The 18,538-nt window shown below is 41.7% G+C and overlaps 1 protein-coding gene across 1 annotated transcript; it reads right to left on the reverse strand.

Annotated features, from left to right (window-relative positions):
- Positions 1–804: 804 nt before the first annotated feature.
- On the reverse strand, positions 805–5,300 carry EMWEY_00028950 (Importin-7, related; the record flags this gene model as incomplete). Its single annotated transcript, XM_013478251.1, has 8 exons — positions 805–1,255; positions 1,553–2,342; positions 2,959–3,141; positions 3,407–3,762; positions 4,196–4,470; positions 4,682–4,738; positions 5,015–5,079; positions 5,270–5,300. Coding segments are annotated over 8 exons (2,208 nt in total), but the record flags the coding sequence as incomplete, so codon positions are not given.
- Positions 5,301–18,538: the final 13,238 nt, after the last annotated feature.

Genomic DNA, 18,538 nt, shown 5'->3' on the forward strand with positions numbered 1-18,538 from the left:
TATATATATATATATATATATATATGCATAAATAAATATAGTTGTGTGTATATATAATATAATATATATATATATAATAATATACATATGCATGCATATACATAAATAACAGGCAATGGGTCCAACAAGGTAATAATTTATTATTATTTATTTATTAATTTAATTTAATTAAATAAATAAATAAATAAATTAATTAATTTATTCTTACGCCTCTATAAGAGAAGAATTATCAAGAACAAAAGAGAGAAGAGGCTCAAGAATTTGTTTTTGTTGTAAAAGTTGAATAGCTGGCTCTAATGCATAAATAAATAAGGAGGAAAAAAAAAGAATAAATGCTTTTTTTGTTCCTTTATCTACTGTTATTCCTTCTTTTTGTCCTTTCTCTACCCATCCCCATACTAATTCAACACAAGGCTCTAATAAAGGATCTATTGATCGTTGAGATGCAGCCCCAATTAATACAACAGATAACAGTTGCAGCCCCATGCATGCCTCCACCTGCATGCATGCATGCATGCATGCAAACAAAAAAAAAACAACAAAAAACAAATAATATACTTTTTAGTTAATTGGTATATACACACATACATAACAAATACTCCTTATATATAACAACAACAACAACAGCAGCAACAGAAACAGCAGCAGCAACAACAGCAGCAGACACATAAAAAAGGAGGAAAGAAAGAAAAGTAAATAAATAAACGCGAATAAAAGACTACTAACTAGACAAAAAGAGTAACAAAGATAAAAAAAAAGAATAAATAAATAAATAAATAAATAAATATATATATTGTTTCTTACCTCATCTGCATCATCAATACAAGTCTTAGCCATACGATAGAAACATTCTGGATAAGGAATACCTTCTTGTATCTTTCCTGCAGCAAATGTTTGCTGATCCCTAGCAAGAAAGTTATTTAATACAGGAAGCATTTGCTCTAAATGGTCAGGTGCCCAGCCGTTATGTATACGTGCCTCATTAGTAAGCATCTGCTGCTGCTGCTGCTGCTGCTGCTGCTGCTGCTGCTGCTGGGAAGCTGGACCACATACAGCCTCGTATAATTTATCAAAATAACTCCATAACTTAGGAGGGAAAGGAGTTGGCAAATAATAAGTAAGATAACCTAATATAGATAATGTATCCTCTAGATGGTCAATAGCATCAGGTGTTAATAAGACATCTAATGCAGGGAATAAATGAGGAAGAATCTCTGAATATACATGAGGTGTCTCTGTTATTGTTCCTAATACACTGAAGAAACAAGAGAAAGAAAAACAGCAACAGCAGCAGCAGCAGCAGCAGCAAAAGCAACAACAATGAGTACAGCAACACGGATGCATGCATTGCATGCAAGTCATGATGTTCCCACAGATTCACGAATACATATATATATAGATACATGCATGCACACATAAATACGAGCAATTAAATGCATAAATATATAGGGAGAATATATATATATATATATATATAGATAAGGATAGGAGAGGGGGAGGAAAAAGAGAAAAAGGGGAAAAAGGAGAGAAGAAGAAAGGACGAAGAACGTACGTCTTGAGGGTACTCATAACAGCAATAGATGCAAAACTTGCATCATCTTCTGCATCTGCATCACTATTACGTTGTGCTGCTCCTTCCCTATCCATCATATTAAGAAGAGCAGCAGTAAGTGCAGCAGTAAGATCCCTAGCAAGAGGAGCAATATGTTCCTCATTAGTAATAACAAGTTGCTCAAGGGTAGTAACAAGTTGATCATGATCTATATCCTGCATAAGAGTAAATAATTTTTCTGCTAAATATTTTAGATTAGGTACAATTGTTTGTTGTAGTTCAGGTATATCTACATCAAAGAATGCCTTAATAGATACACCTGCCTGTACCCGTACAGGTAGCTCATGATCACCAAGAAGAGTAAGCATATATTTATATGCCTGTATAACAGGACCTGGATCTGTCCATTGTCTTACACTATCTAAATATACTTCGTATACCCAGCATGCACGCATGCGTAAGAATTTATTAGGCGAACATAGATCAGGTAACACAAAGGATGATAGCATACCCTCTATAGGGGTCTGACGTTTCTTAGATGTTAATCTATCACATATTGCACCTGCAAGCATTAAAGCCCCATCTTTTGCTCGGCACATTTCTACAGATACGCATGCACCTGATGACCCTTCTTGTTGTTGTTGTTCTCCTCCTCCTCCTCCTCCTGCTGCTGCTGCTGCTGCCTCTGTTGCCTGCTTGTACTCTGTGCATACACGGTGTACTGCAACAAGCATAGGCTCAAGGAAATCCTTAGCACGATAACGAACTAAATTCTTCACAAACTCAATTGCTGCAGCACACAACACAACAGCAGCAGCAGCAGCAGCAGCAGCAGCAGCAGCAGCAGCAGCAGCAGGAACAAGAATATGCATGCACATGAACAAAAAAAAAAGAAAAAAACAACCAACTGGATACACAATCATACAGTTAGCAGTACAACTAAATCTAAATACGCAGAGACCATCATAAAAATAAATAAATAAAATAAATAAATAAATAAATAAAATAAATAAATAAATAAATAAATAAATAAATAAATATACCTGCTTCCCTAGGTTGGGAGAATGCCTCTAGAGGATCATTTTGTCTTCTTATGTATTCAACAGGTTCGTTAGCCCAAGTATCCTCATCATCTTGTGAATAATGCATTAGGGGTAAACAAACATTAAATACAAGGAATTGTCCTTGTGGCTTAATAATTGGGGTGTATAGGGAGGCATTCTCTATAGCACGTGATAGATATTGTAGGGTAAGATTCAGCATACGAGGAGAGAGCCATATTTGTTGCTCTTGTTGCTGCTGTTGCTGCTGTTGTTGTTGTTGTTGTTCTTGTTGTATATGCTGCTGTAATAACATTAATAACTCCTCTGTTAATCTTTTTGCCCAATTATTTATAAAATATTCACCAAATGCCTTAGACATTGCATCGCTATCTTTTTCTCCTTTTCCTCTCTCCCTTCTTAGCATCTTTTGGTCACCAAAACGGGTAAATACTCTTTGTACTATCTGTAGTGCCCATTTCTTTGCCTTATATACAGGTAATTGTCCTCTCTCCTCTGTAGATCTACCCGTCAACATTGCTGTAGGTACTGCAGCAAATAAATATAATAATAGGAGCAACAACAGCAGCTACAGCAACACGAGCAGCAGAATACAGAGCATGCAGGCATACGCACCATGAGCAACTTATTATCCATTCATGTATCATCAATGTAAATATATATCCATGTAAATATAAAAGAAATAAAAAGGGAATATAAAAAGAAATATATATTTATATTAATATATATATAATGTTAATATATATATAATGCATGCACAGTGTGTGCATGCACAGTGTGCAGTGCTGCTTACCAGGTAAACGAATACAGGCAGAAAGCAACTCGAACCAATTGTCCATTGTAGACAAAAGAAGAGGAGAATTAGATAAACATAGTTGGGTAGAGGACCAATATATTTTTAGTGCAAATTTAAATAGATTCATAGCCATTTCGTTAGTTGGTCCTCCTTGTTGCAGTAACTCTGCTGCTGTTGGTAACAATAATGGCCATGTACGGTCTATTATACCATCTAATGCCTGTCTACTATCACGACCACGGAACTCATAAGCACCAACTAGCTTGCGTAGTACATTTAATGCACAAAATAGACGAGAAGCTTCGTTAATTGCAGGTAAATCTGCACAAACTTCCTCAAGTATAGATGGCCACCTGCAACATAAATTATCAATAATATAATTATTAATAATCATCATTATAATATATTTTATTCAATTAATAATAATAATAATAAATAATACCTTGTAGATAGACTGCTGTTGGTGGCGAACAGGAATTAGATCCTGTGTGCTGTCTAGTGCAGCATGAAGAAGGATGGCCACCAGTTGCATGCAGGTATAAGGGAAATAAATAACATAGATAGACAGGGAGACATAGATCAATATACAAAAAGCCCCAAAATGGGCATATGCATGCAAAGGAAATACGTTAAAGGCGGAGAACGAGGGGTCTGTAGGTGCATGCAGTGTCTTATGAGCCATTGCATGCATCAGCAGCAGCAGCCACACTGCATGCAGAACAAAATGTATTGAATATGTTAGGATTTATATATGCAAATAGAGGGAAAATAAGAAAAAAGACAGACCTTTCTGGATAATCAATGACGGCAATGATGCGTATACACTCAATAAGCTGGAGGCGAACAGGAGCAGCCTGAGGGCTGAGTGCCTTAATCATAGGGTAAAGACATTGGCGTAACTCTTGCTTCTCCTCTTCTCCGTATACAGCAGCAGCAGGAGCAGCAGCAGCACCTGCACCAGACTGAGACCCGTCAGCAGCATCGCTGTCGCTGTTCTCCCAGTGCTGTCGCACTTCGTTCTTCAACGTCACAGACGCTGCTGTACGAATTGCCAAATCAACCTGTACACACACAAACCCTAAACCCTAAACCCTAAACCCTAAACCCTAACTAAACCCTACCTACATCACATATGCCCAAGTCATAAACCCTAACGGTAGACATGGAGGTGCAGACAATTCTTATGCGGTGTAATCGCTAAGCTTGAGGGGAGGAAAAGTGTATGCAGCTTTCCCCAAACCCTAAACCCTAAACCCTAAACCCTAATCGTACCTCATCATGTCTAATGATGTGCACCAAAGCACTCAGAAGACCCTTTGTTGGAGAGAGCTGAAGAAAAAATAAATAAGAAAGGTAAACAAAGAACTAATTGAACTTTATTTTGCTATATTTATTGTCATTAATTATTTATACTTGCAAAAGAAAAACAAGAAAAGACACAAAAGAGCGCAAAAGGTGCGTTGATGCTCCTTGTTGGTGTTTAGCAAGAAGAGAAATAGATTAGAACAGGGTCCATAAGGAAGAAAAAGAAGGAATATATATAAAATTAATAAAGAAATGCAGATAAAGGAATAAAAAAGAAGAAAAAAAGAAAGAAAAACCTACCGATTTAAGAACCGCCTCTGCTTGGCCTCGTACTTCTGCATCGGGACTATAGGAGGCCTCCAGCACTGTAAGAGAAAAGAGAGAAGAAAGTAACAAAAAGAGAGGCAATAAAGGATAAAATAAGGACTAAGAGGATAAATAAATTGATAAATACAAGGAAAATAAAGCAGAGGAACAAGGAGAAGAGGGAAAACATGAAAAAACAGCACAAAAAAGGGGGGGGAAATCACGAAAAAATACTTGAATGCTCCTCACCTTTGCACAACTGGTCTGGCTGAATTGACATGGTGGGGAGGAGAAGAAAAAAGAGAGAGAAAATAACCTTTTATTTCTTATCTTCCCTTTATTTCAATAATATATTTATACTGTCCTCTTTTTATTGTTCCTTTTTATTACTATTATTGAATGCCTAAGCTCCTGATCGTATTCACGCTGCTGCAACAGCAGGGGCTGGAGGCTCTGCAGCAGAAGAAAACAAAAAAATGCAATTTCTTCTCCGTCTCTACGATTTCTTTGCCAAAGAGACGCAAAAAAACAAGGAAAAATAACTCTATAAAAAGAGGATGCACAACGACTATTCATTCATAGGGGAGGGCAGCAAATGCCCTATGTATGAGGAAAGAAAGCGAATAAAAAAAGAAGTTATAAGGCTGAATCAGCAGGGGAGTTTCTTTGGACAAACAAATGTGAAATTGTTATGATTGAACTTGAGCAAATAAAAGGATAGCTGAATATACACAGCATTATACACAATATAGGGCCCCCCTGTGGCCACTGGAGGAGGAGTTGTGCTTTAATTCATCAAACCCAAGACAAATAAATGAATTAAACATAAAAAAAGGAGGTTTTCATCATCTTTTTTGAATTTAATGGAGAGAAAAGTCGCTGAATAAGACGTGTCTGCGTGCCACAACTACTTGCCCGGAACTCCTGGAAACCTCCAAACTCAAAGGCAAACGGGGGGTATAAAGCTGCAAATGATTAACAATTAAATCAATTTTGCGTAATAATTTAAACAATTCAATATTTGCGGACGACCTTCCACTTGGTATCGAGGAGGCGCTGGTGGGAGTGTTTGGGGCTGGAGAAAGCTGAATGAAAAAAATGCATCGGCGGGCGACGCTGCTCTCTTCAACATAACAACTATTTAATCATTAATTATATTATTTCTCCTAATTTAATTCTTTTTGGACTCTGTGCTATCTTCACTTCTATACATTATGCCGTAATTAGCCACTGCAGCCTAACTAACATGCACATGAACGGGGTTACTTGTTATAGGATGCTGGCACTGTGGGCAGGCGGTCAACGGCGGAGCTGCCAACACGAATTGTAGATAATAATAAATATTTTAATGGAATGTTATGATTCTTACTATATATATAGCTTATTTCACGAGTTTTAAGGGGAAATTCAGCACCGATCTCCGGACTAATTATGTGGATGGGTGGGGCTCTCTCTTGTGTCTGGTGCCTAGGGTCCGTGTTATTCTGTGCCTCTCCCCCTCGCACCACAATAGAATAACGAGTTGTGTGTTCATCCAATGTTTGAACCATTTAGAACATTGCCTGGCGATGTTTCTAAATCTGCTGAGTGTATGCCATCCTGTGGTTAATTGTAACAGGGGAGGAGTTGCATTTCCTGTCTAAAGTTGTTGTTATATGCATTTCTATGTTTGCATACGCTGGATACTGATACACAATGCTAGTTTAGCAATTGTATAAAGTGTTAGTGCATGTACCAGAAGGGGTCTTGTATGTATTTTCTTGTTGCTGCAACGAGAGCTGCCAACCATATCCAACGGCCGTTGCGAGCTGCAGCGCAGTCAAGATACTTGGCATAATGGTTCCTTAAAATACGTTGCCCTCCATGTCTCAGCACATGCAAGAGCATCATACTCAATACTTGGATTACTTAACAGCATAAAGGTGAATATACAGCATGCCTATACACCGCGATGGGTACTTGGACCACTCGTGACACTCTAACATTAAACAATATGAAGCCCAGACACCACACGTCAAAGCATGCGTAGTGCAGCAGAAGAACCTAATAAAAGTTTATGCAGAGCCAACAATGAAATTGTCCCTGAGTACAGCCCCAAGATACCGTTCCTAAGGACGGGAGTGCACTGATGGCTCTTGGATATAATCAGAAATGCATGCATTTCTATAGTTATTTGACCATTTTGCGCACGTATAGTGCAACTGTTTACCAGGTTCTGAATTAGATTACGTTATTCATTGCCACGTTGGGGCTTTTATGAACAAATGCGCATGCAAGGAGAGTACTGCTTACTCGTAAATCATTGTACTAATGCACAATTCTCCTATAGCAATTACCTAAACACCCATTGAAGGTTTTTTTTACGTAAGATGCATGCACTGTTTTCTTCCAATTAGGCGCATATTTTATGCTCTGTGCTCCTCGGGTGTTAACTGGATCAAGCAAAGCCCTCATGAGACAAGATGGGCAAATTGCATGCATTTCTCCGTTATTTCCATTGGCATGTGTACACTGAGGTAAATTTGCACTTACTCCCCTCTTTGTTGCATGTCTTAGGGGTGAGCACAGTGTTGGGCTTCCTTATCGTCACCTTATAGTTTGGAGGCTGCAGACAGTAGCAGCCATCTTTCCTTTCTTTTTCCTGGTTGCTGTGTTCCTTATTAGTATTAATACCCATAGGGTGCGCATGCACGTCACCTTCTTTGCCTCGCTAACCCTCGTGAATTCCCTCTCCTCCTACCAACAGATAATTTGTTGTATTTCTTTATTAGGGGATAATAAGAAAAAACATTTAATAAGGACATTTACCTCCCCTAACTATGAAGAAAAAATTGCCATGGTATTCTATCTATGGATAGCAGCTCCTAGGTAAATAATAGTACCAAGAAACTGCATCGCTATAAGTAAGGGGGGAGGCATCAAGGAGACGACTCGTTATTGGCCATCTCCCTACTAATAGGTTATAATACAGAGATGAATACAAAGGGGAACTGGCAAGAGATAATCTCCTTCTTTTTTTTTCCCCACCATTAATACATTCAATAATAACACAGTACTATACAAGAGGGGAGTGTGTTACTTGGTGGGGTTGTTATACTGCATCTGTACAGCTCTGCTACCAAACGTATTAGCTTGGTACAGTCAATAGATACAAGGGAGACCGATCCTTTTTTGTATAATAATTAGCCTAACGGCAGCCCCCATCTATTGTCTCTATGCAACCCAAGCAGCACTGGAGGTCTGCAGATGCAGGAGAAGGGACGGACGCGCCTCCCCTTAGGTTCAACGTGCTCGCTACTCCCATATGCCTCATGCCTCATACAGTCTAGCTAATGGTTAACCAGTACCTTGGCTATGAGCAAATCTCTCAGCAGCATTCATGTACCCAAGTCTCGATACACTTGACAGTCTCTGGTGTACACCTCACAAGTACTGGCCTCTTTTAGTTCCTTTGTTGCTGTGCTTACCCGCTGCACAACCTCAAGCATAATGAACATGTGCAGGTGCCTCCTGAATACACCCTCTTCCTACAAAAATACCCACACCTTTTATGTATATGTATCAATACAATCATTATATATGCATAAAAATAGAGTACAAGCATAAATGGAGAAGATTAGGACAAAAGGAGAGCATGAAAGGCAGCTGTACCAATATACTAATCATATAATGTACGGTACGAGTTGCTCGAAGCTAAGATGATGCTCCCTGTTGCCTGCACGCCTATGAGGGACTAAAAGCTTCAAATTCCTAATGTCCTAAATAAATTATAATAAATAATTAAAAGTATATAACTGTACATTTGTGCTTTTAATTCCGTCAAAAAGGCGAACTGGTGTGTGTGGTGGACACACACTGGCAGTACCGGAGGAGGCGATCTGCGGCGTGCATAGGAGAGTCCTTGAGTTCTTGTAGTTAAGTATTGACTAGAATTGTTATTTTGAATAAATAATATTTAATTAATTAAATGTGTTTATTTCAAAGGGTTTTCGGGTGTATGTACAGCAGGAGATAGCGGCAGTCGGCTTCCGCACTTCGAAGTGGTGTGCGGCGTTCTGCTTTGAATGGGCTGTGCTGCCACGCCTGTCCTGCTGTTTGCTTTCATCAATTAATTGTTTGTTGTATGGCTTTGAGTCAATAGAATCAATATAAAGAGGTAAAAGATTCTTTTCTGTTCTTTTACCATTTCGGCGAATCCTGCAGAACCGCGCAACAACACCTGCGCATACACCTCAACCGTCCTGACGACGTGATTCTGCACAGCACAACAGGCGTTTATTGTGTTTTGTTTTGTTGATTCTTCTTCGTCTTTGCATACATTAACTAGTTCCCTTCTTGAAGACTTAAGAAAGCATAGCCATTTCTTATTACTTTCTGCTCTCCCTCCTCTTGCAAATGGCGTCGCGTCAGCTGGCGGCCGCCCCGCCCGTCGATGAAGAGCGCGAGTTCCACTTGGGTGTTCTTGGCTCCACAGGATTCGTAGGAAAGTGAGCATATGAGCTGCCTAGACACCTGAATTGTATTCATTTAGGTGTACAGACGGCGGCTGCAGTGCTGTGTGCACCAGCGGTGTGTGCTATAAATACGTGTATTTACTCGTACCCGAGCATATTATAACAGACCACCGCAGGCAGCAGCAACTGCAGCAGCAGCAGCAGCAGCAGCAGCAACACTAGCATTAAATTTTTATCTGCATCATGCCCGTATGTTTCGTGCCTCCGTCTATTGGTGAATTATTACCAGACGTTCAGGTGTATAGGCAGCTAGCTGCTTTCTCCATTGCTTTACTACTTCACTATACATGAATATATATGCTCGTTATGTGTCTTCTTTTGCATGCATTATTCTTCCCCCTTTGCATGCATTATTCTTCCCCCTATACATGAATTATTTCCCCTAATCTTATGCATAATCATTCCCTTCTTTTTTCTTCTTTTTTCCTCTTTTTTTTTTTTTTTTTATTAGATTAATTGCTAATTATCTTTGTGATAATTATGGCAAAAATAGCGGAGTAAAATATTTATTTGGAGGAAGAAGTCCTAACCGTCTACAAGAATTAAAAAAAGAATTAAATAAAAAATATGCAATTAATGAGGAAGAAATACATACTACTGTTGCTGATGTAGATAATTATCAATCTCTTGTTGAATTCACCAAAAGGTAAAAAAAAACAAACCCTAAACCCTAAACCCTAAACCCTAAACCCTAAACCCTAAACCCTAGTTATTAACTGCTGGTGATGATGCTATTGCTTCCCTTATTAAGCAGAGGAGGGTTTATTCTTTTTTTTTTTCGTGGGCCCTTGCACAGGGGATATGAGGATTTATGATTTTAGGGTTTAGGGTTTAGGGTTTAGTGTTTAGGGTTTAGGGTTTGTGTATGTTGTTACTAGGTGCCGTGTAGTATTAACAGTTGTTGGTCCTTATCTACTGTATGGGGAGCCTGTTGCTCGTGCATGCGTGGAGACAAGGACACATTATTGTGATATTACTGCAGGTAAATAATAATAGCACTTGCTGCTGCTGCTGCAGTTGCTGCTGCTGCTGCAGTTGCTGCTGCTGCTGCAGTTGTTGCTGTTGCTGTTGCTGTTGCTGCTGCTGCTGTTGCTGCTGTTAGTGTTGTTGATGCCTTTGCTGTTGTTACAATTGTAGCTTCTGCAGTTGTATCTATTGTTGCAATTGCTGCTGCTGCTGCTGCTGTTGCTGTTGCTGCTGTTGCTGCTGCTGCTGCTGTGTGTACAGAAATGCCATTTGTGGCATTATTGCATGCACGTCATGGTGCAACAGCAAAAGAAAGAGGAATAAAATTATTATCCTTTTGTGGCTTTGATAGTGTGCCTAGTGATTTAGCTGTATTACTTATACAAAATAAAGCTATTGAACTTACAGGAAAACCTTGTAAAGAGGTAACAAATTTAGGGTTTAGGGTTTAGGGTTTAGGGTTTAGGGTTTAGGGTTTAGGGTTTAGGGTTTAGGGTTTAATAAGGGTCAATTTCTGCAGTATAAAAAGAGACCATCCCTACTCTTAGCATAACCATGATTAAAGATAAACAACAAAAGCATCAGCAGCAGCAGCAGCAGCAGCAGCAGCAGCAGAAAGAGGATCATCAGGAAAAATAAATAATAATAATATATATATATGTGTATATTTATGCAGGTAAAATTAGCAGTACGTAGTATACGTGGTGGTGTATCTGGTGCAACTTTATCCTCTGCATTAAATATAATGGGGCATAAATGCATGCAAAGCCCCTTTTATCTTATTGAGTATGCTGTTGATCAACCTAATAATAATATACAACAATTACCTACACAACCAAGGGTGTAAGCTGCTGCTGCTCTTGTTGCTCTTGCTGCTGTTGCTGCTGTTGTTGCTGCTGTTGCTGCTGCTGTTGTTGGTAGGGTTGCTGTGCTGTTGTGTTTCTTTTGGCGGTGGTGGTGGATGATTGCTTGCTGCTATTGTTGCTGTTAGTACTGCTGCTGCTGTTGTTGCTGCTGCTGCTGCATGTCTTCTCTTACATTTATCCTTATTGCTGCTGCTGCTGCTTCTATTCCTATTGCTGCTGCTGCTGCTGCTGCTGCTGCTGCTGCTGCAGGTGTGCGCTACATCGTGACTCTGATTTTGGTTATTCAACTTTTTACGTAATGAGCAGAGTTAATGAAAATGTTGTTAGGTAAGATCAATAAATAAATAAATAAATAAATAAATAAATAAATAAATAAATAAATAAATAAATAAATAAATAAATAAACTGAATAAAATAAATAAATAGATAATTAATTAATTAATTAATTAATTAATTAATTAAAATGTATAAAATATAATAAATTAGTAAATAAATTGAATAAATAGTTACTTAACAAGAATAAATAGACAAAATAAATAAACAAACAAAGCAAATAAATAAATTAAATAACTAAATAAATAACCCTAAATAAAATAAAATAAATAAAATAAATAAAAATAAAATAAAATAAAATAAAAATAAATAATATATCTTTCCCCTTCCCTCTATATATATATCCCTCCCTCTCAATATTTGGTATATGTGTGCTGTTGCTGCTGCTGCTGCTTCTGCTGCTGCTGCTGCTGCTGCTGCATGCATGCATGCATGCATGCATATATACAGGTGGACGAATGCATTATTAAATTATCGTTATGGATATGATTTTAAATATTATGAAATGTTAAGTTGTAATTTTAATTTAATTAGTTGTTTATTTATTATGTTGTGTACATACACCGCATTATTTACTTTTTCTTGTACATTTACTAGATATATATGTAATTTATTACATATTATTCCTTCTCCTGGTCAAGGACCATCTACTAATACACTTAATGGAGGTTTCTTCTCTATAGAGGCTGTAGGTAAATGTACACCCCAGCAACAGCAGCAACAGCAGCAACAGCAACAGCAGCAGCAGCAGCAGCGGGAGAAAGGGGCAGAGATAGAGGAAGAGGAGATAAAAAGACAAATAAAAGAAGGAAAAAAAGAAGAAAATAATAATAATAATATAGATTATTATAATATAAAGGCAATAGTAAGTAGCCAATTAGGGGATCCAGGGTATAAGGAGACAGCAAAAATAGCAACAGAGACAGCATTATCTATTGCCCTTAATATAAGAGATTGTTCCTTATTAACAGGAGTATTGTCTCCTGCTGCTGGTGTTGGTCTCCCTCTTATTCATAGATTAAATAATAAGGGAGTTACTTGTAAGGTCTATTATACTATACATAATAAACATAATACATCTTATGATAAAAAGGGACAATAAATTATTTATTCATGCATCCATGCATGCATTCATGCATGCATGCATGCATGCATGCATGCAGCAGCAGCAGCAGATATAAAATAATAAGGGAGTTACTTGTTGTAAGGTGTATTATATATACTATACATAATAAACATAATAAGTCTTATGATAAAGAGGGACAATAAATTATTTATTTATATATACATGCATGCATGCATGCATGCATGCATGCATGCATGCAGCAGCAGGGATTAAATAGTAAAGGTGTTACTTGTGTATTATACAATATTAATTAGATGCATGCATACAAAGGCAGCAGCAGCAGCAGCAGCAGTAGAGGGGGAGAAGAAAGAGAGGCAGCGGGACATAAAGGGAGAGATATTAACTGCAGCAACAGCAGCAGCAGCAGCTAACAACAAATGTTGGCTGCAGCAGCTGCTGCTGCAGCAGCAGCACAGTGGAAATTAGAACAGCGCAGCTGCAGCACATTTGCAGCAGCAGGAATTCTGCTGCTGCTGCTGCTGCTGCAGCTGCTGCTGCTGCAGCTAGAAGGGCAGCAGCAGCAGCAGCAGCAGCAGCATGAGCCTTACGTGCATCAGTGTGTCAGTTAAACGCGTCTGTTGTTGCTGCTGTTGCTGCTTCTTCAGTAGCAGCAGCAGCAGCAGCAGCAGCAGCAGCAACAGCAGCAGCAGCAGCAGCGAACAGCTGTTGCGCCAACTAACGTTTGACAACTAAACAGACACACTAACAGAGGGACACACAACAAGGAGGAGACACACATACACATATAAGCAGGAGGAGGAGACACATATATAAGGAGGAGGAGGAGACACATAAGAGGAGGAGGAGCAGACACATATAAGCAGGAGGAGGAGCAGACACATATAAGGAGGAGGAGGAGACACATATATAAGGAGGAGGAGACACATATATAAGGAGGAGGAGACACATATATAGGGAGGGGACACATAGGGAGGGGACACATAGGGAGGGGACACATAGGGAGGAGACACATAGGGAGGAGACACATAGGGAGGAGACACATAGGGAGGGGACACAAAAGGAGACACAAAAGGAGACAGATAAGAAGGGAGACAGATAAGAAAGGAGACAGATAAATAGACATAAATAGGCACAAAAAAAAAGGGACATAAATAAGGAGATAAATAGATAAATAGGCATAAAGGAGAGACACAGGAGGGAGGAGACAGATATAGGGACACATATAAGGAGATAGGGAAAGAGGGAGGGAAAAAGGAGACACATAAGGAGACAGGGAGGGAGAAGGAGACACATAAGGAGACACATAAGGAGACAGGGAGGGGAGAAGAGATAGATAAGGAGACAGGGAGGGGAGAAGGGACAGAAAAGGAGACAGGGAGGGAAGAAGAGACAGATAAGGGGAAAGAGGGAGGGAAGGAGAGATAGATAAGGAGACAGGTTGTGTCCCTTTTGCTGTTACTTATTAAATAAATAAAAATATATTTATTTATTTATTTATTTATTTATTTATTTATTTATTTATTTATTTATTTATGTTGCCTTATAATTGTCTCCTTGCAATAAGAAGGCAAGAAAAAAAAACTGTAGTGTTGCTGCATTTGCTGCTGCTGCTGCTGCTGTTGCTGCATTTGCTGCAGCATTTGCTACTGCATTTGCTGCATTTGCTGCTTCTGCAGCAAATGCAGCTGTGCAGCATCCCATAGACGGCGGGATGCTGCTGCTGCTGCTGCTGCTGCTGCTGCTGCTGCTGCTGCTGCTGCTGCTGCTGGTTTGTTTTTGCTGCTACTGCTTATATGAATTGCGTACTTGTTTCTCCGTATTGTCTTTGGCTTCTCCACGCTGCGGAGGCTGCAGAGGCAGCAGCAGCTGCAGCAGCAGAAGCACAGGCAGCAACAGCAGCAGCAGCAGCAGCAGCAAGCCTATAGAAGCCAACAAAAGTCCTACATAGACGAGAGGAGATATACGTCCCTGCCCCCATGAAGGCTAAGCTCAGCAGCAGCAGCAGCAGACCAGCAGCAAATAAGAAAGGGTATTGAGGTTCATCAAGCAGCAGCAAGCGGCCTCCTGCTGCTGCTGCTGCTGCTGATGCTGCATGCGCTGCAGGAGCAACAGATGACGCAGGCAGCAGCTGCAACGCATGCACCAGCAGCAGCAACTCTACTGCAGCAACAGCAGCAAGCAGCAAAAGAACAACACATACACCCCAACGGGCTTCTATTGCAGCAGGATTCAGCCAGCACGGCCACTTGAAGCTGCTGCTGCTGCTGCTGCTGCTGCTGCTGCTGAGCAGCAGCATGTCAACAGCTGTGGGGCTGCTGCATGCAGCCTTCATAGATACAATCCATGTCTGCAGGGCCTTTATTAGAAGCTCTGCAGCACAACAGCAACAGCAGCAGCAGCAGCAGCAGCAGCAATAACAGCAGCAGCAACAATACCAAGATAAAATAAATAAATAAAATAAACAAAGCAAACAATATATATAAAAAAAATAAACTGCAGCAGCAGCAGCAGCAGCAGCAGCAGCAGATGACTGACGATTTCCTCCTGCGCAAATTCCAACAGCAATTGGCACAGCAAACTTTATTAATGTCTGCTGTTGCTGCTGCTGCTGCCGCTGCTGTTGCTGCTGCTGCTGCTGCAGTTGCAGGTGCTGCTGCTGTAGATGCTGGTGCAGCTGCTGCTGCTGCTGCTGCTCTTGCTGCAGCGGCTGCTGCAGCAGCCACTCCCTCTGTGGGGGAGGGGAGAGGCTGCCCGCATCAGGAAACGTCATAGTTAATTTGCTGCTGCTGCTGCTGCTCCTAAAGCTGCTGCTGCTGCTGCTGCTGCTATTGCTGCTGTTGCTGCTAGTACTTCTGGTACTTATGCTGCTGATTACACAGAGATTGTTGCAGCTGGTGCAGCAGCAGGTGCTGCTGCTGCTGCTGCTGCAGCATTCATCATCTTTCTCCCTAATTGATGTACGGCTGCTGTTGCTGCTGCTGCTGCTGCTGCTTCGGGTTCTACGTATGACTGCAGCAGCAAGCAGCACCATTAGCAGCAACAGCAGCAGCAGCAGCACCGACTGCGGCTGCTGCAGCTGCTGCAGCAGCTGCTCAATAGAGAGGAAATGACCAGACCTAGGGCCCCCTATTGCCTCTAATACAAGAGCAGGAACAGCAAGAAACCCTCCTGCATGCACAAACCCTAAACCCTAAACCCTAAACCCTAAACTCCCTAAACTCCCTAAACCCTAAACCCTAAACCCTAGTTACCTAGTAGGATACAATTGTTGGTGGATCTATAAGTCCACCTGGATATAATGTGTTTATTTAGGGTTTAGGGTTTAGGGTTTAGGGTTTAGGGTTTAGCTAGGGTTTAGGGTTTGCCTGCAGCATGCAGCACAGGTACTCTCTCTCCTAGGATCCATCGTGACAGCAGCAGCAGCAGCAGCAGCTGCAGCGCGCCGAAGCCAGTAACACTAGCAGGGAGGAGAATAGATCCAGTAAAGGAGAGAAGGGGACAACAAAGAGACACTAGCAGCAGAGCTGCTGCTCGCTGCATGCGTATGCTGCATGTCCTGCAGCAGTTGTTGCTGCTGTTGCTGCTGCTGCTGCTGCTGGTAGCGGCTGCTGGAGCAGCAGCTGCTACACCGATAGCAGCGGGAACGATGGGGATCGATAACAAAGCGGCATCTCCTCTTGGGGATCCTGCTGCTGCTGCTGCTGCAGCTGCTGCTTCTGCTGCTGCTGCTGTTGTTGTTGTTGTTGCTGCTGCTGCACTGGGGTGTATGAGGGTCTTACGCAGCAGCACCTGACCTAGGGCGGAGCAGCAAGCACTGCAGCAGCACAGCAAGACACCCAAGAACTGGGACCCTGGCATGGCTGTTGCTGCTACTGCTGCAGTTGCTGCTGCTGCTGCTGCTGCTGCTAAGGAACGCTCATCTGTGCCGCGCAGCAGCTGCAGCTAGCTTACAGCAGATGCAACGGCAGCAACGGGAGCAGCAGCAGCAACAGCAGCAGCAGCAGCAGCAACGGCTGCTTGGTGCGGAACTGTGGAGATGCTGCTCAAATCTTGCTGCTACTATTGTTGTTGTTGTTGCTGCTGCTGTTGCTGCTGTTGCTGTTATTGTCACGGCTGTTGTTGCAGCAGCAGCAGCAGCAGTTGCTCGTGGCTCTCCTCCTTGGAGGTGTCTGTACACCTCAGCTTCTTGCTGCTGTGTCTTTATTGATCTTTATTATTAATTTGTTTTTATTAAAAGAATTATCCATTAAATAAATATAAATAATAATAATAATACTGCAGCAGCAGCAGCAGCAAAATGAGCAGCAGCAGCAGGAGCAGCAGCAGTAGCAGAGGGCTCGTGCTGTTCGTGCTGCAGCAGACCAGACCAGACCAGACCACCAGCAGCCTCTCCCTCCTTCTGTTGTTTTTTATTATTTATTTATTTATTTTATTTATTTTTATTTATTTATTCTTTTTATTTATTTATTTTGTTATTTTAATTAATTATAATTAAGGCAATTTAATTGCGGCATACGTAGACATCTACGCTGCTGCACACCGCTGCAGCAGCAGCAGCAGCAACAGCAGCAGCAGCAGCAGCAGCAACAAAAACAACACCTAGGACTAGTTGTAGCAGCAGCACTTGCAGATTTACCAGCAGCAGCACTGCCAGATCTAACGGATGCAGCAGCAACACTGTTAGGGCAATCAGCAACTGCAGCAGCAACACTGTCGGGGCAGGCAGGCAGGCAGGCAGAAGCAGCAGCAGCAGCAACAACACTGGCAGAACAAGCAGTACCAGCTGCTGCTGCACTACACTGTCACCTCAAGCAGCAGCCGTAGCAGCAGATGTAGCAGCAGCAGCACCAGCAATAGTAGCAGCAGTAGTATCAGCAACACCCCTAGGAGCACCAGTAGCAACAGCAGCAGCAGTAGCAGCAGCAGCACTAACAGCAGCAGCAGCAGCAGCAGCAGCAGCAGCAGCAAGGAAATGTGGGCCCAGACACAAGTACGTCTAATCCCTCTAGGGAAGAAAAGAGTTGCTGAGGTGTACATACACTGCAGATGCTGCACCTCTGTAGGTGCCAGCAGCAGCAAGATAGGTGCAGCAGCAGCAGCAGCAGCAGCAGGAGCAGCAACATGAGCTACAGTGCGCCTGCTGCTCATATGTTGTTGCTGCTGCTGCTGCTGCTGCTGCTGTTGCTGCTGTTGCTGCTGCTGCTGCTAATGGCCCGTTATAGATCTTCCTACGGTGCTGCTGCTTCTTGCTCTTACTGAAGCAATTGCTGCAGCAGCACCTGCAGCATATTTGCTGCATTTGCTGCAGGGACTTTGCTGCAGCTGTTGCTGCTGTATCTGCTGCTGCTGTTGCTGCAGCAGCAGCAGCAGCTGCTGCTGCAGCACAGCCCTTACCTTCTTTCTTTTTTTATTAAGGTACTGCGCTAGAGAGGGCGGTGTCTCCATAAGACCATCTTCCGTCTCCTTCTTCTTCTTCTTCTTCTTGCTGCTGCTGCTGCTGCTGCTGCTGCTGCTGTTCATGCTGCTGCTGCTGCTGTTGTTGTTGTTGCTGCTGCTGCTGTTGCTGCTCTCTGAGGACTTGAAGTCTGATAGCTGCTGCTGCTGTATGTTCCTCTGCTGTTGCCCCTGCTGTTGTTGCTGCAGCTGCAGCAGGAGCAGCAAGAGGAGCAGCAAGAGGAGCAGCAGCAACAGGAGAAGGATTGCTGTTATGATTATAAGGAAATGCCCATGAGAGTATGATAGTAACAGCAGC

Source organism: Eimeria maxima, genomic scaffold (genome assembly GCF_000499605.1).
Source record: "Eimeria maxima Weybridge genomic scaffold, Emw_scaff337, whole genome shotgun sequence".
In the NCBI taxonomy this organism is placed as follows: domain Eukaryota; phylum Apicomplexa; class Conoidasida; order Eucoccidiorida; family Eimeriidae; genus Eimeria; species Eimeria maxima.